Below are 25,480 nucleotides of genomic sequence, written 5' to 3'. Positions count from 1 at the left end.
TGGCAGTCACCACCGTCCACTGACCAAAGACCCCTTACCGGACCTTAAGATTAAAATTCAAAGAATAACCAACCTGGCCAGATCCCAAAACATCATCTCACAAAAAGAATTTGTGTTTTTAAACAACCAACACCCACGCACACCGGTCATCTATGTATTACCCAAAATATATAAGGACAGTACAAACCCCCCCCCGGCCGGCCCATTGTTTCAGGATGTGGGTCTATCCTTGAACCCCTTGGCAAATACATCGACGCAGTCATAAAAGATTTTGTACCCATGACGGAAACATTCATACATCACAGCATGGACCTCAAACACCATTGAGGACAGACCATTTGACGCTGACACTGAACTCATGGCAGGACTTGACATCGAGTCTCTTTATACAAACATTCCCCATGATGAAGGACTTTGTGTCATCCAAGACCTTCTTGAAACCAGACCCAAACCGACCTTGATCTCCACTGAATTCCTCATGGATTTACTCAAGATTGCCTTAGAAAACAACTACTTTCTAAATCGGGATACCTTCTATCTACAAATCAAGGGTGTCTCTATGGGCACATGCTTTGCCCCCAATTTTGCTATTCTATGCGTTTACAACCTCGAGAAGACTCACATCCTTACGCCTAACAACCCCTTCCAAAACCAGATTTTGTTATGGTGACGCTACATAGATGACATCCTCCTATTATGGAAGGGCCCTACCAACACCCTAGATGCATTTCTGGTCTGGTCGAACCAGTCACAACCTCATATTACATTTACCTCTGATTGTAGATCCAACGACCTCCCATTTCTGGACATCACCCTGCACGCTGAGGATGGGGAAATCGGCACCACCCTTTTCAGGAAGCCCACGGAACGCAACACCCTTTTACACTACTCAAGTTACCACCCCACACAATCTGCATGATGGCCTCCCGTACAGACAATTCCTTTGCAGAAGAAGAAAGTGCAAGTGGCGAAACAACTATTTCCGCTAGGCAGCCATCCTCTCTAACAAACTCCTCCGAAGAGGCTACCCACCCAGATTGATTTCACGGGCACACAAAACAGCATGGTACTGTCACTGTGACCAGCTCCTCATGCCCCAGATTAAACAAGCCAACACAAGGATTTCTTGTGTCACCACGTTCAACCCCTGCAGTAACCAAGTCAGCAAAATCATTAAGAAAAACTGGTCTATACTGAGAACACATGAACCATTCCAACAACCCCCGCTCTTTTCCTACAAAAGAGGCGACAATCTCTCTAACCATCTGGTCCATGCCATTACATGGCCCACCAAAGCTAGCCTACAGGAATTCATCACGGCCACTTGGGGCCTGCCACCCATTGTTGGTCACTACAGATGCCAGAACTGTGTTGTCTGTTGCCTCACAGTGAACACTAAGGAATTCAACACCAATAATATGACCCACAAACTAAAAACCTTCACCAATTGTCGTTCCTCCGACGTGATTTATGCCATTCGCTGCCCCTGCGACCTGAACTAAATCGCCCAAACAACCCAAATGGTGAAACAACGAATAATTCAACATAAGAGGCGTATTCATTGTAAGGTTATGACCGCCCCTCTGGTGTCCCACTACATCGAAAAACAACATGGCGAGCTGCAAATGACGTGGCAGGTCATTGACCAACCTGCGCTACCAACCAGGGGTGTCACTCTCCAACTACTACTGAACAAAAGTGAGTGTAAATGGATAACCAGATGCAATTCTGTGAACCTTGGAATTAATACGATCGATGAATGGAACAGTACTGTCCAACTGTGACTCCAACACTGACTTGGTCATGGCTCACCCGAGCGCGACCATCTCTTTACTGACCACGATTCATGTAGTCAATATATGCCCACCACTAATTGTTGCCCCAGGTTATTCATCTATGGGCTTTCATCCTGACTGTGGGTTTATCTGCGATTCCCCACAGTCATAAACAACGTGCCCATTTCACTCCCAGCTTGGTATTGTTACTGTAACCTCCATCATTATTCTGAATTCGTTCTCCAATTTTCAAATGTCAGCCAAGTATGTTTTTACACTCTGTCCTCCCCTCCTCCCCCCATTGTTGTGCCTCACCCTTCCTAACCAACCTCCCCCCACTGTTTCCCTCTCGCCTCGACTTCCCCTCATTCCCTGTCACCGGTCTGCCCCCTTGGAGCTTCACTCTTGTTTCCTGGGACACTGGCTTGTCATTGCGCAACCACGCCCCCCCCCAGCGGCATGACGCATACACGCTGCCTTGCAATCCCGGCTTTTGCTACATAGCTTCCGGGTTTCCTGCGTCCTCCAGAAATCGTTCCAGCCAATCACTGCTGTGACGGCCTCCTGTTGATCGCACACCCGACACTGGAAAACACGACTACACAGCATGACGCCTGGTCCGCTTAGCTTCACATCCACCTGGTAAGTTTTGCTTCCACCGCCGCCTCTTCAGCATAGCCCCGATGCACCATCTCACCTTCTGTACCTCACCCACACATGCCTTGTCTCACAGGATGAATGCATTCAGCGGCCCATCTTCGCGCCCATATATTGCAAACAGTGGATCGGGGCTCCGACCCTGCCGTGGCTCAATTTCACCCTGACGCCAACCCCTCCAGCCCTAACCCTCCGGTAAGTGCCTCTCACGCCACGCCGCACCGTACCTAGACCGCAACACACCTTCCACTCTTGATTATGCAACCTTTTTAATTACAGCAAGGCCTCGTCCCGGCTTCCTCCGGCTCCAGACCCATAGGCTGAAGCAATCCAATCTGACACTGTCAAAACAACCTCATCCGTTGGCCCAGACGTTATTCTCACGTACTATTCTATTGGTAAGTACATTACCAGAATCAGCTCCTCATAAGCCACTCCGCCTCCTTGACCAGCATCGTGCCTTGACCTTCCAGATCAATTTTATTCTTAGGGCTTCACCGTATCTAGGATCGAAATGCCGTTGACATACCAGCGTTAACCCCGGCGCCGCTTTTAGTATGGTTCTACCAAAAATGTCTTAATTATATGCAAAAACCTATGTAAATAACTGCTTCTGAACCATAAGTCATCTCTGTATATATCAGTCACTTCTTCACATCGCGCCTTTGGTATTTTTCACGACTTGTCACTTTCGCCGTTCACCTTGAGTGTCACAAGCACTTATGTGCAAAAAGTTTTCTGGATGCCCACGCAATAATTGCTTACAGTGTTAATACAACTGTTGACAATTGTCCTTCTCAACCATTGTTTTTCCTCTACACTTATCCAAATATATGTTGCCTTGAGCACATTTAAACCAAATCCTAATTTCTTTGCTTGTAATGTCATGTACATACTTGATAATTTGTTCTCTCAATAATAAGGGTTGAGACATTGTTGTTTCTCTATTTCAAATTATAATAGGTGATAATTATTGCACACAATAAATTACGAACACCTTCAGTGTCACATTTTATCCTATGTGACAACTATTGCATAGGAAACCAAGCCACCTGTTATGAGGGCCTTACTGTTATAAACTTTAGATTTATCCTGTTTATCATTTTAGCAGCTCCAGGTCCCACAAGAGCAAAATCCTTTACAAGAACTAGATAGAGATGAATGCTTATGTATTATAAAAACCGTAAGCTATGTATATTCTGCAGTTACGGTCACCAGGAGAGCTGTAAGTGTGCAGTATTTAAAATAAAAAACTTGAAGTATCAACTACTGATGCATGGAAAAAAATGGATTTATCTGTTTATAGTTGTGCTTTAAAATGACTCTAAATGATTTTGACATCTAAAAAGCGCATACTGAGCTGGTTTACTTTGATGAATATGTCCTTTTAATAAAAAAGATAACCAGTTACAAAAGGCTGTCCCTTCTTCTATTGACTTGGATATCAAATTGCAAAAGTTTGTTTAAATCCCACAGTGTGTTTAATGATGCAGTGCAAACACAAGGAGATGATGGACGGAGCGCTGACACTCACCCCCAGTCACAGATCTGGGTTGAATCCATCATCATTCTTTAGCTCACTTTGCCACCCCAGTTCAGACACAGCTATATGCAAATCAGTCTTCACCCTGTGCCTCATGGGAACAGTCCAGCCCGAACTGCCAAGCCATGTCTTCCCTGGACCGGAAACAAGCATCCTGGGACCGGTTTCGGGCTAACAGCCATCATCAGCCAGGCTAGCTTGAATCCAATGGCAAAGTGAGCAAGGGAACCACGTCTGGGTATACCCTGCCAACTAAGGGCGAACAAAGCAAACACAAGGAGATGATGGACGGAGCGCTGAAACTTTTCAGGCCCTCACTCCCAGTCACATATCTGGGTTGAATCCATCATCATTCCAGGGAAGACATGGCTTGGCAGTTCAGGCTAGACTGTTCCCATGATTCACAGGGTCAAGACTGATTTGCATATAGCTGTGTCTGAACTGGGGTGGCGAAGTGAGCTAAGGAAGAATGATGGATTCAACCCAGATCTGTGACTGGGGGTGAGTGTCTGAAAAGTTTCATTTCCAGGAGGGGGTTCTGCGTGGCTCTTCTTCATTTATAAAATAAGGCCCCAGGAAGGTGGTGGTCCCCGGGCTCCCTTGCGACCATGGAGTGGGCTCTGCGCGGCTCCCCTCCATTATAGTTCAAAAGCCCCCAGGAGGTGGTGGCCTCCGTGGATCAATAGAGCCTTAGGAGTTGGGACCTGAGCGCCCCCCTCCTTTTTTACCACATACCCCTGGGACCTGGCCCAACCAGGGGCTATATTATAAACAAGAGCGGTAGACAACGCTAGCTTTCTTAAATATTTTCGCAGAATTCACAAATACCCCATGGTTTTTGGCATAAATGTAAAAAATAAGCTTTTTTCGCCAGCAACAAGGTTAGGGGGTCAGGGTGCTCCTACCCTGCCCCCTTTACTTTTTTTTATCTTTTGTGTGGGACTTAGCTGAGACCAAGTCTCAAAATGGCTACCAACACTTCCTGGTTGAAGTGTTGGCAGCCAATCAGATCTTTGCACAAGATTGGGAGAATTTGCGACGTCTTAGCGACAATAGATATAAAAATTTGGATTTTCTTTAATATCTCCAAAACTAATCAACGTACCTCAGCTGCTGAAAGGACAGCCACTCTGCTGGACTGCTGCTGTCTTGCTGAATTGCTGCCTTTCTGCCTCTTGCCTGGGAAAGAATGGACTTGCAACTTGAACCCAGGGCACCAGAGTGGCTCCAAAGGGCTAGTTTGCTGATCTCCTGCTCTGAGCCTTGGAGACATTAAAGGCTCTCTTCACCTTGGACCCACAACTGATCTCAGCCTGAGTGAGTCCTGACCCTCCAAGTGGTGCATCATCAGTACTGGACTCTTGGAAATGATGCTGAAGGTGACCAGACAGCCAAAACTCAAAAGTGGTGATGTAAAGATTTTTGGGCAAAAACTGCTCTGAGAACCAGGAGGAGACTGGGATCAACTTGCTCGCCTATCCGCCCGAAGTGCATTTCCGGTCAGATTGACTCTTCCGCTTCTCCCACTAAGTTATCCTCCACAGCAGCAACTCCTGTTCAGCAGTCCTTCACCAAAGAAGTATCTGACCTCGCGGAACTGTGTTCTGCTACATCCCTCTACCTCATCCCACTGGAGAATTTCGACTTCCATTTCAGAGACGACGTCTGAACATCAAAATCTTCAACCCAAGGCTATCTGACAATGATGCTCCCTCCTCTGACACCTCCTGCAGCCTTACCCCCAGAACTTTACCTTCTCAGAACATTTTTCTCAAAATCTCTTCTAAGTCCGAAGGTAAACGCTGACCGGGCCCATCCACTTAATGTATTTATACCGTGCTTTATCACGGTCTGCAACATTTTTCGATTCTGACCTGGTCTCGTGCGACTAGTTGTCCGCGGTTGGAGTTTTGATCTTAAAAAAATAATAACTACGGATCTACGGATTGGATTTTTGTCATTTTGGTGTCAAATAATGTATTAACATTAACTCTATTTTTTTTAATTGACTGGAATTTTTCTTGTTTTGCGTTTTCACTTTATTAGGATTTGTGTGCAGCATAATTACTTTACACATGCTTCCAATGTTAAGCCTGACTGCTTTTTGTGCCAAGCTACCCAGGGTAAGCACAGGTTAATTTAGTGACTGTGTGTGGTTCACCCTGCAGGGGATTGTTCCTGTTTTTTGGCCAGGGCTCCTGCCCAATCAGCCAACATCCCAATTTCTCACACTGTACCTAAATAAATGTGCAATGTCTGTTTCTCTTGTAAAGCTCCTGGATGTCAACAAATTGGACGGCCGTGTTTGCACTACATAAAACTGCAACAACAACAAAAAGATTTGACTCTCATTCACTTCTGCACCACAGTGAAGCATAGGATTGCAATCTATTTCCTCTATTACAGTGGCTAGTCAAGTCGTGAGCAATACCTCAAGTCTCCTTGGGCATCATATTGCATAGTCATGTGCAGACAATCCAAATTAGGGGCTTGCTTGGGGACTTTATTAACCAGAAGCTGCTAGGAGAGGTGGTGATGCCTCTGTGAGTAAATATTTGTAGCTGAAATGTGATAAAATCTATAATTGCGGGACTGCACTGGATACGGTGTATAAAATGCAAATTGAGTTCATGTTAAAGTCAAGCAAGACTGGAAGATACATACATGCAGTACAAGGTTTGCCATTCAAATACTAGAAAAAAAATATCTTCGTCCATTCTTTTTTTTGCCTTAGCTAATATCTGGGATAGTCCTTTGGTTTTGGAATAAGGCAAGGTCTTGGTTTGACAAGGATGGATAATTGTAAAGTTAAACACTATAGATTCTCAAAGAGCGAGTTATGGAACAGTACAGTACAGTACAGGACTGAAAGAGAAAAAAATGAAAAGCAAGTAGAACTGTGTCCAAAAATGTTTCTGTTTTGAAAACATCTTTAAACGTACACCCAATACATGAGCTATAGCGTATGCACTTACTGAAATTTACATAAAACATAAATATCAATACAATAAACAGCATTTCAAGCAGATCAATAAACACATGGCTGAAGGGAGACTTGTGTTTCAAAAATACTGATCACTTACCTTTCACTACCACCCTAGCTCTTTTAGAGTGAGCATAACACATCAGCTCAGGATCATAGTCTCCAAATGTTGCAATAGTTGTGATCATAGTCCAGTCATAGAACCGCCAGTCCTTACCTCCAACATCAAATGCAAAAACCTGCAAGAATAAAGACTTAAGTTAAACTGATGAGCTGGTCTTAAATACAGGTAAGTATGTGTCAAGATTTACACATTTGCTTTTAACTGTCTAGAAGAAAAAACACCAACTCAGATGTTGACTATAGTTTCGTAATGGGTTACTAGTAATTTGATAATTGCAAACAACTGGCTCTACCCTTTTACCTCTCACTCTCACCATTTCTTTCCCTGCACCATATTCCTGCCCTTATTTCTCCAACTTCCACAGTCTCTTGGCACTGCCTGATATATGACTGCCTTCTGGACCATTGAAACTAAAGTCCAGCAATCCCACGTTAGTGGAGAATTTGGTAGCCAAGGCTTCCAATTGAGGCATTGCATCCATGCATGGATGACACCCTATCCTTTATCACTTGGACTTATTGCATTCTGGAAGACCCTAGGCCCTCCATAAATGTCTTGAACCCAGATATTAATGCTAGTACTTTCAACCTCCTGCCACCCTGGGTGGTGCCTACTGGTGAATAGCGGGACTGGGAACCTCAGTGTGGCTTTACTTCTGGATTACAGGAACCCCAAGCAACCCTGCCCAGCATTTTGAATTTCCTTCTCTCAAACGTATCATGATCAGAAGGAAGGTCTGGCTGTGGATTGATGTTTACTGGTGTGTTGCAACTAGAGGGACTGCTGTACCTGGTCATGTGCCTGAGTGACTATCGGGGTGGGAGTGATGGTCTACATTGCCACTCATTGTGCTTTTCTCTTGTGGAATGGCCCTGCTTCTGACATTAGTGTGCAGAATGTTTGCATAGCATAGAGGTGTATCCTGGACAGCTCACTGTCACTTATCTGGTCAGATAATGTTGATTCTGGACCAGCAAATTTGGATTCTGTTTGCCTTCCATGTTAGCCTTGTTTTCCCTCCTACAGGACTTTTTGCTTGCCCTTTAACACACCAGGTTGAGCCCAACCAGCCCACAATAATTAACCACCCTTTATCTCCTGAAGCATTGATTGATCCATTAGATCACCAAAACGACCCGCCCCACACACAGCAGGCTTAGCGATTGGCGATGGGTCTGAGGTCCCACCCGATACTTAAAGAAACAAAGAAACCAGAGAGCAGAGGATAATGGACAAGGTTTGGTTAGGCAATATCTGACACTTAGGACATCAACGGATAGAGTAGAACTATTTTTCAACTGAACATAATTGACACAAGTCAACAAGACTAGTGCTAAACTTTCCCCCTGACATTTCCCTTTAGGAACAGATTAGCCAGGAGAGCTACCACTGTACAGCTACCCAACCTACTACACTCAACAATTAGAAGAATACAAAAATCACTAGCCACCAGAGATACGCCTGAAGCAAACTTGTGACAGGTGAACATCAGGATCTGAAACAACCCAGGATCTGGAACAAAATCCTCCTATTTTTGTAGCTCAATCTCTCCAACCACTTAATAATTGAATGTTTTAATATCCAAATAAACAGCTCGACTACCTCAGGATCTGCCACAGCACCTGAAAAAACAACATGTGTAAGACACAACATAATATTCTTTAACCTCAACAATTCCCCCCTTTAATCTCACATACTTACAAAAGCACTCGGAAGACCACCTACTAAGTTGCACGATTTTATCACTGCCCTACCCCTTTTAAAAACCTCCGTTGCCACACCAATTCTGAAGGAATGTGTGCCATAGTCACTTTGAGCATCCCCAAACCCGCTAACGCCTTGCGCAGCACCCAAAGCAACTGAAAGGAAGTCACTTGCGCCCCATTAGCAAGTTGGAAAACTGTGGTAAATAATTTAATTACCGGGACTTAATTTGATACAGAAACATAATAAAATAGCTCAGTAAATAAGAGGCAGAATCCGTGGTATTAGAGGTTCGGAATGGGCTTTATTCCAGTGGTCGATTATAATCGGTTGCTCCAAGTTCCATCACCACGAAGGTTCAGGAAGTGAAGTACATACATTATTGACAATCAATTACTTTTATACAATAGGCATTACAGTGAAGCAAATACAAGAGGCGTAACAATTGATAGTGGTGATAATATATTCGTACGTAGCAAAAATAGGCGTAACTGGGAGTGATTTAAAGAACGTCATCAGATGTGATGTCATAAGAGGGTGGTTACATGAAAGAATTTCGCAATGTCAGCAGAAATACTTGGCAGATATGCGCGCGCAGCAGCATGACGTGTAATTGACGTGCAACTAGGGGGTGAAGGGGACTTGACATTTAGCTCTACATGTGGCGACAGAAGTCTGGAGGGTCAAGTCAACCTAATCCCAAATCATATCTAACATCCTATGTTTAAAGAACTATGTTATCCAAAAGAGAGGTCTCTTTGAGTAGAATCTTATTCTATACTGACTATACTGACTGTTAGTGCGTGTACAAGCGTCTAAGTGTCTACACTAGATGCGAGGGCGGGAATCTTCCATAGTAACAGGGCTATGAATTACTTGTATAAAGACAGAGAAGCCGAGCCTTTGCTCGGTAGCTGGAAGAATGTTTACTTAAACTACTAGACAGGAATGCATCGGGCAGGGAACGGAGCAGATAACTTCGAAGGTGAAATACAGTTTTTGGCAGACAGCAGGCTGATGTCAGGCTTCGTGAGCCGCGCAGAGAATGAGACAAAGTTCATGGTCACAGATGCAGGCTCAGACTGGAGCTTCAGAGGCAGAAAGCAAGAAGAGTTCGATGACAGAATCAGGGCCTACTGGCCTGGACTGTAAAATGGCATAAGTGAACCATATAAAGCCGGTGGCCTTTCATACTTAGGAATGGAATATCCGGCCTATTCATGGCGGATCTGACAGCGGACATGTTAACGGTGGACGCACATGTATTTGCGTCTTCATAACTGGAACTGGAGGGAACATACATGTACTTGTAACATGCACATAGAACCGTTGGGGTCCAAGATAGGGGACATAACTGACCAGAAAAATCCATATTTCCACATTCCCTCCTTGTCCCCTACTTGCCCGTCAAGAGATATCAATCTTCATCAATCCATTGATCTGTTCATATAGCATCATTTGTTCTTCTTTTTTCTTCTGGGACGAATGAAATCTTGGTGATGGGACACACGATGTGGCACACAGACCACAAATCGCTGGTCCACATTGTAGGCATAGACAGCAACTGAATAGTATGAGAAGGCCAATACCTAGGAAAGATAGGACCTTCCATCCAAAGGTAGATAATACACTCCAAAACCAACCGGACCAAGTCCAGGTGCCTGGATTCTGGTGTATCTGGCTTACAATCTTATGAAGGCGAGTTATGGCTTTATATACAGATGGCGAATTTTCTGGTATGAAAATGCAACAACTTGATCCGATGACCCTACAAGCTCCGCCCCTATCGGCCAAGATGACGTCAAGGACAAGACGATTTTGAAGCACAACAATCCGCATAGCAGACTGTTCTTCTGTTAAATTGCCTAAGGCGGAAATAGTTTCGTTCACTACTGCTTCAAGGGTTCTGGTTAATCTACGTATCAGCTTACTATTAGTAACTGTACCTATATAGGGAAAGAGACCTTTATTGAAATCTGTGTATTTTTCCCATGCTGTTTCAGTGTAATCGACTATTGGGAGATCTCTCCTTACTCTAGTATATACTAAATGAGTATTTCTGTGATAATCAGGAGGAGCTAGAAAAACAGGTGGCAAAAGAAATCCAATGTAGCAGGTACCATCCCAATCTAGAGGCAAACGTACATATGCCGTCTGACCACATATGAAATAGGAATGGCGGGAAGCTCTAAATGTAGACTTGCCTTGATCACTAAATTCTACTACAGTGGTGCATCTACTATGGCCCATATGTATGGAACCATTCTTTCTTACACATAATTCACCTTTTACTGGAAATATTGACATAGCGGGCAAAATTGGAGTAGCTTCGGATTCGACATTTAGGATCATGAGATTAAGCGTAAAATTACCTAATCCATACACTTCATTTTCTAGATCAGTTCCTGTTCTCTGGGGAAGTCCCTCCTTGTTAGGGTGGCAGACTTTAAGCAAAACTAAGTTCAAATTTCCCCATACCCAGTTATCTTGTTAAACTGCAGAATTCGAATCTAGGGAATTGATTAAGCTAAACCATGCTCCACAGGAGCCGTTGTGTGTGAACGGGTATGGAAAGAGAGGTAGAATTCCTTTATAATTCTGATAGGGAGGGAGTCGGCCACATATCCAACAATTTGTAGCATTGCTAACCTGATGGGAATGATGTAACATATTAATAAACGTGTTATTGCGCAGCGCAAATCTATAAGACAACTCAAGCGGAGGTAATTCACTAAAAGAATGTTCGGCAGTAACATTGTAAACATGTCTAGAAATAGGATAATATATGTGCAACAATATACTTGCAGGAATTATTAAAAGACTTAAGAAAAACAAAATTATTAATGTCACTATGCAATGACTACGCAGTGATTTACAGTACGCCTGTCGTTTCAACATTTTTCGGGTGTTTTCTCTATTCAGGTCCAAGGGATACATGTCAGAGACAATTCAACCGCTTCACCTTGGAGAGGACTTAAACAATCAAATTGCTCGACTGATTGGACCTGAGTTTCAGTTTATAATGTTCAGAATTACTTTTTTCAACAAAAGGAAGTTTTGAGTCAATGGGTGAAGACACACGAGGTGTGGTATTCCCATCTGCTGGTAGTCCATGAAATTTCTTGATATGACTTGAATGAATCCAGCCTTTTCTGCCCTCGATCTTCACGGCTGTCCTTGTGGTGAGCAACACCAGCTGAGGCAACTTCCACCTAGGTTCCAGCTGAGTCTTTCGATCAAAGTTCCTCACGAGGACCAAGTCTCCCGGAACTACGTCATGGGGTTTCACCTCAGTGTTGTCAGGAAAAGCTGCAGCTACCTGTGAACGACAAGATTGTAGTGCAGACATCAAGGAAGCCAAGTAATCTGTCAGCATATTACAGTCAATATCAGTTATTTTGCGTGGTATGGGCGTCCCCCACATATTTGGTGGTCTGCCGAAGATCACTTCATACGGGGATAGCCCTGTTCGAGAGTGTGCTACCATTCTCATGTAAAAGAGTGCAACTGGTAATGCTACTACCCAGTCGACACCTTTCTCTCTGCATATTTTGGACAATCTTATTTTCAGAGTCTGATTATGTCTTTCTACGAGACCTGCTGCCTCGGGGTGTCGGACACAGTGGAATTTCCACTGATAGCCTAACAAAAGTGAAACGTGTTTCATTAATTCGGACGAGAACGGCTGGCCGTTATCTGAGTGAACAACACGTGGTAAACCGTATCGTGGGAAGAATTCTCGAACCAACTGTTTGGCAGTAGTCGGGGCAGTGTAATCTGAAACCGGGTATGCCTCCGTCCAACGGGAAAGAGCACAAACAACTACGAGAACATATTTGAATCCTCTACATCGTTCCATCTAGATATAATCCATCTGGAGGACTTCAAAAGGATGATCAGGAGGATGAAATCCACCCTGTTCTACGGGAACGCTTTTTCCTGGGTTGAACTGGCAACAGATCATACAGGTACGAACTTTTTGTTTGGCTGCAGCTCGTAAATGTTTATTGAACCAAATGTGTTGGATGCTGTCTAGCATAGCTTTTTCTCCTAGATGTGCTGGACTATGTACAGTGTTAATTATAACCTGGACCATTGAATCAGGAAGGAACCGCACAGACTTTTCCTTCATCATCCATCCTTGATCGGTTTGGATCCCTCCTAATTCAGTCCATTTCTTTATTTCGTCTGGCGTAGCATGTGTCTGTATGTCAATTACGTCAAGAGTAGGATCTTTAACCGTCATACAATGTGTTGGCGTCGGGACTATTGTCTTTGTCATGTCGGATGTTTGAGTTTGAGCAGTCTGTTTAGCTGTTCTGTCGGCTAGATCATTGCCTTGAGAAATGATATCAGTAACTTTCGTATGAGCTTTACATTTCATAATTGATATTGCAGTGGGTAGATGTATTGCCTCTAATAAGGCATGAATGAGGGGTCCGTGCTGAATGTGGGTACCGTGAGAAGTTAAATAACCTCTCTCTCGCCACAGCACGCCGAAGTCATGTACAACTCCGAATGCATAACGTGAATCAGTGTATATGTTGACTTTTTTATTTGTGGCTTGAATACAGGCTTGTGTCAGAGCGACGAGCTCTGCTGCTTGAGCTGACAAGGTATTTATGCAATTTGTTTCAATGATTTCAGTGTCTGTTGTGACTGCGTAAGCGGCCACTAGTTCTCCTGTACCTTTTCTCATACATGAACCATCTACATACAACGTCAGGTCTGGGTCTGACAATGGGACATCGGTCAAGTCTTGTCTGGGTTTCGTCGTAATTGTAATAACATCAATACAGTCATGGGCTAGTGGGTCTGTTCCATTTACAGGTAAAAGTGTGGCAGGATTCAATGTGTTACAGCGTCTGATTTCTATATGTGGCTGAAACAGTGTTAGTTCGTACCCTGTAAGTCTTGCTATAGTCAAATGTTGTGTTTGCGTTCGATTCACAAGAACCTCCACTGCATGTGGTACTTGTACTGTCAATGGATGTCCTAACACTATGGCATCGCTTTGTCTGATTGCTAAAGCTGTCGCTGCCACTGATTTCAGGCACGCAGGCAGAGCCTGAGCTACGGGATCTAATGTACTAGAAAAATAAGCACATGGTTTGTGTGCTCCTGCTTGTTCCTGTGTGAGTACTGACAAGGCAGTACCTTCTCGTTCTGTAACAAAGAGTGTAAACTGTTTACTGTAACATGGTGTTGCTAAAACAGGTGCTTGGCATAGAGCTTTCTTTAAGCTTTCAAAAGCTTGTGTATGTTCCTGAGTCCAAGGGAGAACAGTCGATGTGGCTGCCTCCTGTGTTGTCAACTGAATGAGTGGTTTTGCTAGAAATGCATACTGAGGGATCCACTGTCTACAATATGAAGTGAGGCCTATAAAAGCCCGTACCTCCTTTTGTGTCTTGGGTATTGGCATGTTAGCTATTAACTGAATGCGGTCGGGTGTAAGCTGCCTCCCCTCCTTGGACAGCGAGTGTCCAAGATAAACAACTCGCTGGACACAGGATTGCAGCTTAGAAGGGGACACCTTGTGCCCCTTTTCGGCTAGAAATCGTAAAACTGTCAGTGATGCTTTCTCACATTCGGGTTCGCTTCTAGCGGTGATCAGCAGATCATCGACATATTGAAGCAAGGCAGTGTTAACTGGCATGTGGATACTGTCGAGTTCTCGTTTCAGTGCTTGGCTATAGATGCTGGGGCTTTCTGTAAATCCTTGAGGTGCGCGTGAGAATTTGAAGCTACGTCCATTTAAACTAAATCCGAACAAATATTGGCTTTCCGGATCTATTGGGACGCTGAAAAAGGCATTCTTGAGATCGATTACAGTAAAGAATGTTGCTTCGGAATCAATAGCTGTCAGTAATGACGAGATATCAGGGACCACAGGGAATTGTGGCACAATGCATTTGTTTAATTCGCGCAAATCAATAACCAATCGATATACTGGCGGGGCCTTCGGATCTGTTCGTTTGAGAATCGGAATTATCGGTGAATTACATACATTGGAGTCTGTTTCTACAACCACTCCTTGGGCAATGAGCTCGTCAATGATTTGTAGTAAAGCCACTACAGCATCTGGTGGTAACTTGTATTGTCGCATTCGTGGTAGTACCACTCCTGCCTTTAGTGTAACTCGATATGGTGTAATATTCATGCAACCAACATCAGTAGGGCCTTGTGCCCATAGATGTGTAGGTAAAGTCTGCAATCGGGGATCCATGTCTCTAGACACATAATGACCTTTAAAATCACGTAAAAACAATCTTACTCCTTCCGGAGAACAACATATTATAGCTCCTAGAGCTTTCAGTGTTTTTATTCCTAACAGGTTTTCTGGACATGATTTAGTAAGCAATAAATCTGTAGTTCGGGTCAAAGGTCCTATCGTAAGTGGAAGAGGTTGTGACACTTCATTAACAATAGGTTTTCCTGAAAAACCAAGGGAAATATTCTGTGAGCCTGAGAGGGGTGCCCCTGGAACTTCACTACGTTTTATAGTTGTTCGACTTGCCCCTGTATCGAGTAAAAATTTTCTGTCTTGGCCTAATAATTCACTGTGTACATAAGGTCCTTCTTGATCTACAGGGATCTCGATAAGGGGTAAGTCAACTTCCCTCTCTAGGCTGGTTCATGCGTATCGTTGATAATCAGGGTAGTCATACTGTGCGGTCTGGTACAGCTGTCGTGTCGTGGTTTGTGTGGCAGCAGCAGGCAACGCTGGTGCGGCTGGCACAAACTGTATAGACTGTTGTGGAGCTGGCATGGACTGTGCATGCTGTAAGGCTCCTTGTTCATTCTGATCCTGTCTAAGTGGCCGCGGTCTTTCTTTTGTAATACCTGTGGCGATATTACGCTTCAGGACTGGACAATCGTGTACATAATGACCTAGTTGTTTACAATAGTTGCATGTCCCTTTTACAGGTCCTGCTGAATCACCAGAATGTGTCGTACCCTTTTTATGTCCTTCAGCTGGAACTGTCTGGGAGACTAGCATTTTCATTTTCGTGTCTTTCATGCGTCTTTGTTCATGATCTTGTTCCTCTCTAATTCTATTGTGATGATACTGTAACATTTGTAACATTTGTGATGGGGTGTTACCTTGCCAGGTACTCTCGAATTTTAATACTCTATTCTTCACTTGGGGCAAGGAATTTTCAACTAATTTTGTCACAAACAGATGTGGGTATGATTCGCTACTTGCTTTTATGCCACTATTTATACCAAAACATTTTTCAAATCGTGCATAGAAATCACTAGTGTCTTCATCTTGCTTTTGTTTACAGGCTGAAATTGCACCCCAGTCTTCCTTTTTCGTGGTTAATAAACGTGGCAGTACCTGTACTAGTAAACCTGGTAGTGCTTTAGTTTTGTCCCCAAGCCCCGAACCTGGACCTCGGGCCTTTTCTTCATTTTCTAATGCTGTCCAATCTATCTTTTGGTCTCCCACCTCCCACTCTTTTTCCTTGAGTTTTTCATAAATGCCAGCAGGTATCAATACCTTTAATATGGTCATAATGTCGGGATAGGTATACTCTCCCATGAGTAACATGTCTTTAATTTCCCGGTGGAAACCCGCTGGGTCTTTGTCATGACTGGGTACCACTTTCTTCATTTCTAACAATTCTATTTTCGATATGGGCGTATATACGAATACGCGTTTAAACTCATTGTCCTCGCCTTTTATTGGGTGCACTTCTCGTAAGGGATTCTGTCTGTCCATGTAATACGTGGTTCTTTCCTTGATGGGCAATGAGACATGTTCTGGGCATACAAAAAGAATGTACTGCTTTCTTGATTCTAGTATTTCTTTAATTAGCTTAGTACCTGAACCTCTCCATCTATTCGTGAGTAATTCAGTCAATATATCAGGTAAGGGACCAGGATCTGAATGTTGGCTTTTATATAGTATAAGAAGTTGTTGGATCATATAAATCCCAGCTAAACGCTGTTCATCTGGGGTGAGATTCAAAAATGTGTGTGTTATTGTATCATCACTATACTTCCCGGGACTGTCAACCCAATGGACAGCTGACCTGGCTAATTCTTGTTCATCCATAGAATCGAGAAAATGATAACCCCTTCGTTCTTGGAGTAATTTGTCAGCTGCTTGGAATGAGTGCTCGTTAGACCTTATATTTATTATTGGTGTTTGGAAATTCCTGTTATTTTCTAGACATATCGGACGTATCGGGTCAGTAAGACATCTAGTACTATTACAAGATCTTCCTCTACCTACATAGGCTATAGTTTCTGACTGTCCTGTGGGCAGTCCTGATCCTTCTTCCTCGCTTTGTTCGAACTGGTCTACCGCTAATCTTTCTTCGTGTAAGCGTTCTATTTCTTTACGGATCTTTCGGCACATGGCTATTATACAGTTTTGCTTATCATGTCTCCCTTCTGATATATTCTGGCTCCATCTGGTAAGAATTTGCATTGCTTCCGGGTCTACCCCCGGTCGGTCTTGATTTCGGATCACACAATTTATAAGGAAACGTAACAGTTCCCCCTGTATCTCCACTTTCTGGTATTCCATAGCTCTGTTAATACATTCAGAATCTCGCCCTGTTTGGACAAAATGGTATATATTATCTAGATGCGCAGTCATTCCTGGTAACTTCCCTAAATACACCGCGGCTCGCCTGATACGTAATGATGCCAGGGTCATTTCGTCCTCTTTTCCGGGCACAGGGTCATATCTACAATCTATAAGAAGTTCCTTAAGCGTACGGGCATTTATGAGTTTGGGGGTACGTGAATGTGCTGACTCTTGAAAAGTAAGTTTATTTATTCTAGGTGGCGTAGAAAAGATATTGGTAGCGCCTCCCGTAGCCCCATCTGGGGTATCGGGTGTGAAAGGATTCGTTGAACGTGATACAGCAACTATAGGTGTGGATACAGCTATAGAAGTAGCTGTAGGAACAGATGTGGAAACAGATGTGCTTGCCGGAACTTGTGTCAGAACTTGTTGCTGTAGGGATACGGGTACTGGATCTTGGCGTTGAACCTCCCTGGCAGGCGGTCTATGTGGGGCGGGATTAGCATACTCGGGAGCTGCGTCATCTAAATATGAGGAAAGAAAAACATCTTCTGCGGTTCTAGGATGCCCCTTAGGATGTACTTTTATTGGAAATAATGGGGGTGGCAAGTCTTTTGGTATCTCTGGAGTAGCCTTAGGTAATCCTTCGGCCAGAAGGGGATACATACCCTTCATAAGGGCATGTCTTTGTCTGTCTACTTGTTCTGATTTCACTCGTGCACCTTCTTTAATTAATAGATTTTCTCGGACTTCATTTGAATTCTCTTTACTCTTCTCTTCCTGTCTACGTGCTTTTTCTGTACGTCTATACGATTCTTTACGCCATAATTCAATGGCGTCTTTCTGTTATTGTCTAGCTTTCTTTTTCCATAATTCTTCCTCTACTTTCACGATGCACTCTGCATCCCAGGTCCCCGCCGCGGGCCACCTCTGACTTTCTGGTAATTCCTTAGTGTAGTCTACCCATAAATCAAGAAATAATATAGCGTCTAAGCCATGTTTATGATATACTAGATATACTGATATACTGCTAAACAGTACAGATACACTGCTGAAACAGTGCAGACCGGATTTGTGTACCCAAACCCGTCTGGACCGGCACAACTTATGTGCACGCCAGAACGCCTCCCCAGTAATGGTACTCACCGGGTAGCTCGGAAACGGAAGGCCTCGGAAACTGAACTGAACTTGAACCGGACTGGACTCGACTCGAACACTTCGGACACTGGACTCGACTTGGGACTTCGGAAACTGGTGGGCCTCTGTATACCTCGGATCTTGCTCTCTCAGCTAGGCTCTGGTCGGGATACTTCGCACTTCTCACCGCCTCGTCTGGGTGTTGATCGCAGTCTCAGTCGCCCCCGCTTGACCGGAGGGAGATACAGGAAATCCTGCTGGTACGCGTTATTGTCCGTCCAGCTGTGGCAGGAGACCGGGCCTGCAACGCACCGCCGGCGCGTGAGATGAGAAAGTGTCCCTGTTCGGGCGCCATTCATGTGGTAAATAATTTAATTACCGGGACTTAATTTGATACAGAAACATAATAAAATAGCTCAGTAAATAAGAGGCAGAATCCGTGGTATTAGAGGTTCGGAATGGGCTTTATTCCAGTGGTCGATTATAATCGGTTGCTCCAAGTTCCATCACCACGAAGGTTCAGGAAGTGAAGTACATACATTATTGACAATCAATTACTTTTATACAATAGGCATTACAGTGAAGCAAATACAAGAGGCGTAACAATTGATAGTGGTGATAATATATTCGTACGTAGCAAAAATAGGCGTAACTGGGAGTGATTTAAAGAACGTCATCAGATGTGATGTCATAAGAGGGTGGTTACATGAAAGAATTTCGCAATGTCAGCAGAAATACTTGGCAGATATGCGCGCGCAGCAGCATGACGTGTAATTGACGTGCAACTAGGGGGTGAAGGGGACTTGACATTTAGCTCTACATGTGGCGACAGAAGTCTGGAGGGTCAAGTCAACCTAATCCCAAATCATATCTAACATCCTATGTTTAAAGAACTATGTTATCCAAAAGAGAGGTCTCTTTGAGTAGAATCTTATTCTATACTGACTATACTGACTGTTAGTGCGTGTACAAGCGTCTAAGTGTCTACACTAGATGCGAGGGCGGGAATCTTCCATAGTAACAGGGCTATGAATTACTTGTATAAAGACAGAGAAGCCGAGCCTTTGCTCGGTAGCTGGAAGAATGTTTACTTAAACTACTAGACAGGAATGCATCGGGCAGGGAACGGAGCAGATAACTTCGAAGGTGAAATACAGTTTTTGGCAGACAGCAGGCTGATGTCAGGCTTCGTGAGCCGCGCAGAGAATGAGACAAAGTTCATGGTCACAGATGCAGGCTCAGACTGGAGCTTCAGAGGCAGAAAGCAAGAAGAGTTCGATGACAGAATCAGGGCCTACTGGCCTGGACTGTAAAATGGCATAAGTGAACCATATAAAGCCGGTGGCCTTTCATACTTAGGAATGGAATATCCGGCCTATTCATGGCGGATCTGACAGAGGACATGTTAACGGTGGACGCACATGTATTTGCGTCTTCATAACTGGAACTGGAGGGAACATACATGTACTTGTAACATGCACATAGAACCGTTGGGGTCCAAGATAGGGGACATAACTGACCAGAAAAATCCATATTTCCACAAAACCACACCCTTTGGCTGCCTGCTAATCGCCCTCAGTTTCTTGCCCCAACTCACCAGACACAGGCCCTGCACTGGGAATTCCTGCAACCCAACAGTCTTCCCAATGCCCTTTTGGTCTGGCTTGGATTGGCGCAGGCGCAGCTCTATCCTGCTAGCCCTGCTCACCACGTCCCGCTAACCCTATTTCTCCCTAACAATTCAGACACCCTGGAAGCCCCCCAGAAAATCCATATTAAAGTTGAAGACAAAAGCGTCTCCCCCCACTGTGACAGCTTGTGGCCAGTGCCCCAGTACCTTGCCAAAAAGGTATTTCGTCAAGTGCTTCTTCACCTTCGTTCTACAACTCCTTTCCCTTGCCCACCCTTCCAGCATCCTCCTTCACAACTCCTCTGCTGATGGCAATCTGCTAATATGAACTGAACCACTTCCCTACTCCAAACCTCAGATGTCCGCCGTGCACCACTGAACATGAATTCTTCCCACGCCTATGCATTAGACCTCCTGGTGGACTCCGCCAACAACCCTACCACCAACTGGAGCATCCTTTTTTGCCTACGGTCCTCAAGTCCATCGCCATAGGTGTCTTGGCCTTGTCTGTCTCAGTGGCCAGCTCATGGAACCTCTCCCACTGTGAATGAGACAGCGCAATCCCAATTTCATTGTCCACCCCAGGCACATGTCTGGCCTTGAATGAAACATCACGTCTCAGACAGCCCAGTACGAACACCTACAGATGATTGAGGACCTGTGCATCTCTTGCAGACTGTTTGTTAACAATATATACTATTGCCATGTTGTCATTTCTAAACAATACCTTCTTGTGTTCCAGTTTCTGACCCCTTGAGTCACCCTCACGACCAAGGGAAAGAATTCATGAAAAGCAATGCTCCTGCACTGTGTTTCCAGCTCGCAGGCCACTTCCTGCGCCCCACCTACATTGCTGGTACAAACCAAATACAAAGCCCCCGGCTGCGTCAGAATAGATCTGTACATCCCAATCACATTTTTTCTGGCCTTCATGGGAATGCCCTTGAACTCATTCAGAAACCTGCGCCACATGCCTAAATCCTCCTTCACCTCTGCTGACAAACACATATGGTGATATGGTTGTGACAGCCCGGCTAGTGATATGCATAGCCGCCAGCAAAAAGTCCTTCCTGCCCTCACTACACAACATGCAAAATTCAAGTGGCCAAGCAATGCTTTGCTAGCATATTGTCTAACAGCAGCAGGATGCTCATCATTTGTCTACAGGTAAGCATTCCTCCATTGATACGGGATTCAATTCAGTACCTAAACAGAGAGTGTAGGAACCTGGGGTCACCAGGCCCTATAGGCGGTAGCGTGGCGCGAGCCGGTCGGGCAACCAGAGGGCTATGTGTTAAGCAACCATACACCACACGCTTCTCATGGACTAGAGTCACACACAATAAGGGACGCCACACCGTTTAAATTATGCAAATACTTCAAGTTTATCCAAGTATAGCTGGTCAGATGCAGTTCAGGAAATAACAAGGTAATACATGAATCATAATACCATTGTGACATTACATTCGACACTCTGGGTGATATCTATGCAGTGCCTAACCTTGTTCTAGCGCCGTGCGCGCTTACGTAAAGTCTTTCCCTGAACCGGCCGTCTAACTAAGCGTAATACCTGAAAGGGGACACATTGGGTTCACTTAACATGGCGCCTGTAGAACTGAGCCCTCCTCGTGATCAAGGGCCCCTAGTACTGTGAAGCAAGGCATATAAACATAGCGCTACGCGCAATCAGTTGCATGTGGATACGTTTGCGTAGAACATTTAATACATCGCGTGACTCGTAATCAGTCGCATGTCATTACCTTTGAGCAGAGCATATAACACAGTGCGCTACTCGCATTCCTGGGCATGTGACTACTTTCGAGCAGAGCATATAACACCATGCGCTACTCTCATTCCTTGGCATGTAATTACTTCCGAGCAGAACATGTAACACAGTGCGCTACTCGCATTCCTTGGCATGTAATTACTTTCGAGCAGAGCATATAACACAATGCGCTACTCGCATTCCTTGGCAGATAGTTACTTTCGAGCAGAACATGTAACACAGTGCGCTACTCGCATTCCTTGGCATGTAATTACTTTCGAGCAGAGCATATAACACAATGCGCTACTCGCATTCCTTGGCATATAGTTACTTTCGAGCAGAGCATATAACACAGTGCGCTACTCGCATTCCTTGGCATGTAATTTCTTTCGAGCAGTGCATATAACACATGGGGTTACTCGCCGTCCCGGTCTCTCCGGCTGAGGAAGCAGAGTCGGTGGCGTGAAGCACCACACGAGAGTAATGTTAGTCAGTACTTTGAACGGCTTCCAGCGGGGAAGATTACTGGACTTGAGGAGCGAGTCCCTATGCTCCGGTGCAGTTCACAGAGCACCGCGCTCAGTAACACAGGAGGGGGGACACGGACAGGATCCCTCGGCGGGGTCTCTCTGTCGCGCAGGCAGGGGAGGGGATTCCCACGGAGGGGACAACCCGGGCCAAGTGCGGTGTGGTTTCCAGACCAGCAGGGGGCGCACCAGGGGGGATCTCGGCCTCCGGGCTTACCTCCGTCTCGGCGTCAGCAGGCGTCCGTCCTCACGACGTTGGGGGAACTCGGCCCCGACCTTGCGCTTCTCCTCACACGGCTGCGACGGCAGCGACGGGGCCCCGGACTTCGCCTGGGCCTCGCGACACAGCAGAGCACTCTCCCAGGCCTCCAGGCCGCGGCGGTGAGCGCGCTGGCTTCGTCGTCGCAGGGGGGGGGGGGGGCTCAAATTAAGGATGGGGGTAAAGTGCTCAGCGGAGCACGCTGCCGGGGGTCCCAGACCAGGGCAGGGAGCGCGGGGGTCACAGCGCTAGTACCTGGTCGATCCCCGGTGACTTGACAATCGGCTTAGTATTTTGTTCACTATGGTAGCTTGGACACGCAGTCTCAGCTCTGGCATTCAAGGCTTACAGCTCGCTCTTGTCATGCAGTCTCAGTTCTTAAAGTTAGGTTTCAGTTCTCAGTTGACAGATGAAGTCTTTTGGCGCAGATGTATCTGGCGCCCTTAAGGGGTTCTGTTACAGGGGTAGGGATGGAGAGGGCGACTAGGTCCTTCCTAGTCAGGCTGGCAGAGAGTCTCTGGGTCCTCCTACTACTGGGCAAGATCAGTGGGATTCACAAGGCACCTCACTCACTTAAGAGGCAGTACCTAAATCCTGTCACTCTCAGAGGCATAAGTCCCTGGCTAGGCCCTACCGCCTACACTCCTGGTGGATTCTTCCAGCTCTGCTTCACCCCAATGGCCAACTCACTACAAAAACTTCCCTCCCACTCTTAAGTAGCCCTAGGTCAGGTGACCTCTAGCCAAGGCTGCAAAAGTAAAACCCCACCTCCCTTCTAGAAGGTTCCAGCTTCTTCCAGGAGCTTCCCCACTCTAACTATGGGACAAAAAGGCGGGCTGGTATCGCAACATTGTTGTGGGTCCCAGCCAGCTCCTGGCAGCTAGGGTGCTACTATGAAAAACGACCACCCTGCAGTAGCAGGGGTCTGTGTCAGCCATCTTGGGAGAAGTAAGCACCTGCACCTTAACACTGCAAAAACGAAAAAAATGAGGGAAAAAGGGCCAAGTCCAACAGAGAGTATCAAGCTTGGTCTCATGGTCTTCTCAACTTGCCTGCTGCTATCAGCAGAACCGGGTTGACCCACAAAGAAGAAATCATCAAGGTAATGCGTCACGGTCCCTTGACCCGTGTACCACATCAACAACCACTGGAGAAAGGAGCTGAAACACTCAAAGAACACAAAACGGAACGCCCCATGGGTAGCGCCTTGTCCACGTACCATTGCCCATCAAACTGGATCCCCAACAACTGAAAATCTTTGGATGCGCCAGCAACAGCCAGAATGCAGACTTAATGTCGCACTTCGACATTTGGGCCCCTCTCCCCACTTGTTCACCCAATGCCTTAGCCACGTAATCAGAATAATAGGAGACCGATGTGACCGCCTCCCATATGAAGTCATTTACTGAATTCGCTTCCGGCCACAACAAGTATTGCATGAGCTGAAATGTACCTTTCTCTTTTTGGGTAGTGTGAGAAGTTGCCCTGGCGATTGCTGCTTGTGAAGACAGGAGAAGTGTCCGGTGGAATCCAAGGCTGGATTCAGAATGAAGAAGACCTGAAAGCAGAAGGGACAGTGTTCACAGTCACTTGCCAGTGACCCGGGGCCAGGAAGATGGATGCCCACGGAAGTCGGGTGATTTCAGGTGATCAAGGGTGTTTTGACTCTTCAGCCACGAGGTCCAGGAGGCGTCGATGACGACCAGGAGCTGGATTCGGAGTGTCCCGCAAAGTCTGCAGCTTACTGAGGTGTCGGCAACCGGATTGGAGCCAACAAGCCTTGGCAACAGCTAGTCTTGTGGAAAGGGAAGAAAGTCAGCAGTGCAGACCAGCAAGGTCTGAGGTACTCACCCAGCGAGGGTAAGTCAGGGCAGGCCTGGAGCAACCAGGGGAGCCCTTTGGTTCCATGAAAAAGTCTTCAGGGGACCCACAAGCCAGCCGGCAAGGGATCGCATAGATGCCTCGTGAGGATTCGCTTCACAGGAGCAACGAGGTAGGCCTCTGATTTTCGAGGGAAATCCTGCTGGAGGCTTGGACCACACATGGTCCAATGCACAAGTTCGTAGAACGTCGTGAAGGGGTTGCACTCGACAATAGTGCACGGTACCTAGGTATTGCTGTTCCTCGTCACTCGTGGGGTCCACTCGCCTCAGGTTTGCTGGGGACTCACAATGGCCGTCGAGAAGTCAGGAAATCCACTTCCAGGGCTGCAGGGACTTCGGACTCCGGCGGGAGCGGGAAAGTTTCCGACCGTTGATTCAAGTTTTTGGTGCCTGCCAAGCAGGGGAGTCACTCCTTGACTCCAAAGGAGATTCTTCAGTCTTCCAAATGTAGTGGAACGTCGAAGGGCCAGGATTCTTCTTGCACAGCGTCGTCCAGGGATATCTGATTTGCAATGGCAAGGTTTCCCTATCTTATACTAAAGGAAAGGGAGGGACTAGCTCCATGACCACTCCTCTGGGAGGGTCAGGGGAGTGAGTGGTTACACCCACTTCCCTTTGTCCAGTTTCACGCCAGAGCAGGGGCAGGTAGCCCCTGAACTGGTTTGAGCTGGCATATGCACAGAGGAGCCTACTGCTCCCCCAGTGCAGGACTTAAAAGCACTCTAAGAGTGCACTCACCGAGCTCCAATACACTAAATCCTGTCTGGAAGGTGGTGACACCTCCCTGTGACAGGATGCCTATTGTTGGGCCTCCTCCACTGCGAGTTTCAGTCAGCAGCAGGAGGGCAGCCCAGTGTCTGTGCTGGTGGCATCCATTTTGTGATGCCAGGGCTCTTTCAGATTTCTACCGTGTTTCCACAGTAGGTACATGTCTTCCCCTCTAGAAGGGTG

The 25,480-nt window shown here is 45.8% G+C and overlaps 1 protein-coding gene across 2 annotated transcripts in view; it reads right to left on the bottom strand.

The window, feature by feature from the left end:
- The window catches only part of LOC146834639 (di-N-acetylchitobiase-like), a 149,737-nt gene that overhangs the window by 92,141 nt on the left and 32,116 nt on the right, over positions 1-25,480 (bottom strand). For both annotated transcript variants that reach the window (XM_085602109.1, XM_085602108.1), the window contains exon 2: positions 7,059-7,197. In XM_085602109.1, the coding sequence (XP_085458235.1) occupies positions 7,059-7,197 (139 nt within the window). The remainder of the gene's footprint in view (positions 1-7,058; positions 7,198-25,480) is intronic.

The sequence above is a fragment of the Triturus cristatus genome, chromosome 4_2 (assembly GCF_964204655.1).
Source record: "Triturus cristatus chromosome 4_2, aTriCri1.1, whole genome shotgun sequence".
Taxonomy (NCBI): domain Eukaryota; kingdom Metazoa; phylum Chordata; class Amphibia; order Caudata; family Salamandridae; genus Triturus; species Triturus cristatus.
The sequence above is the reverse complement of the archived record's forward strand: the minus strand, read 5'-3'. Positions and strand labels throughout refer to the sequence as shown.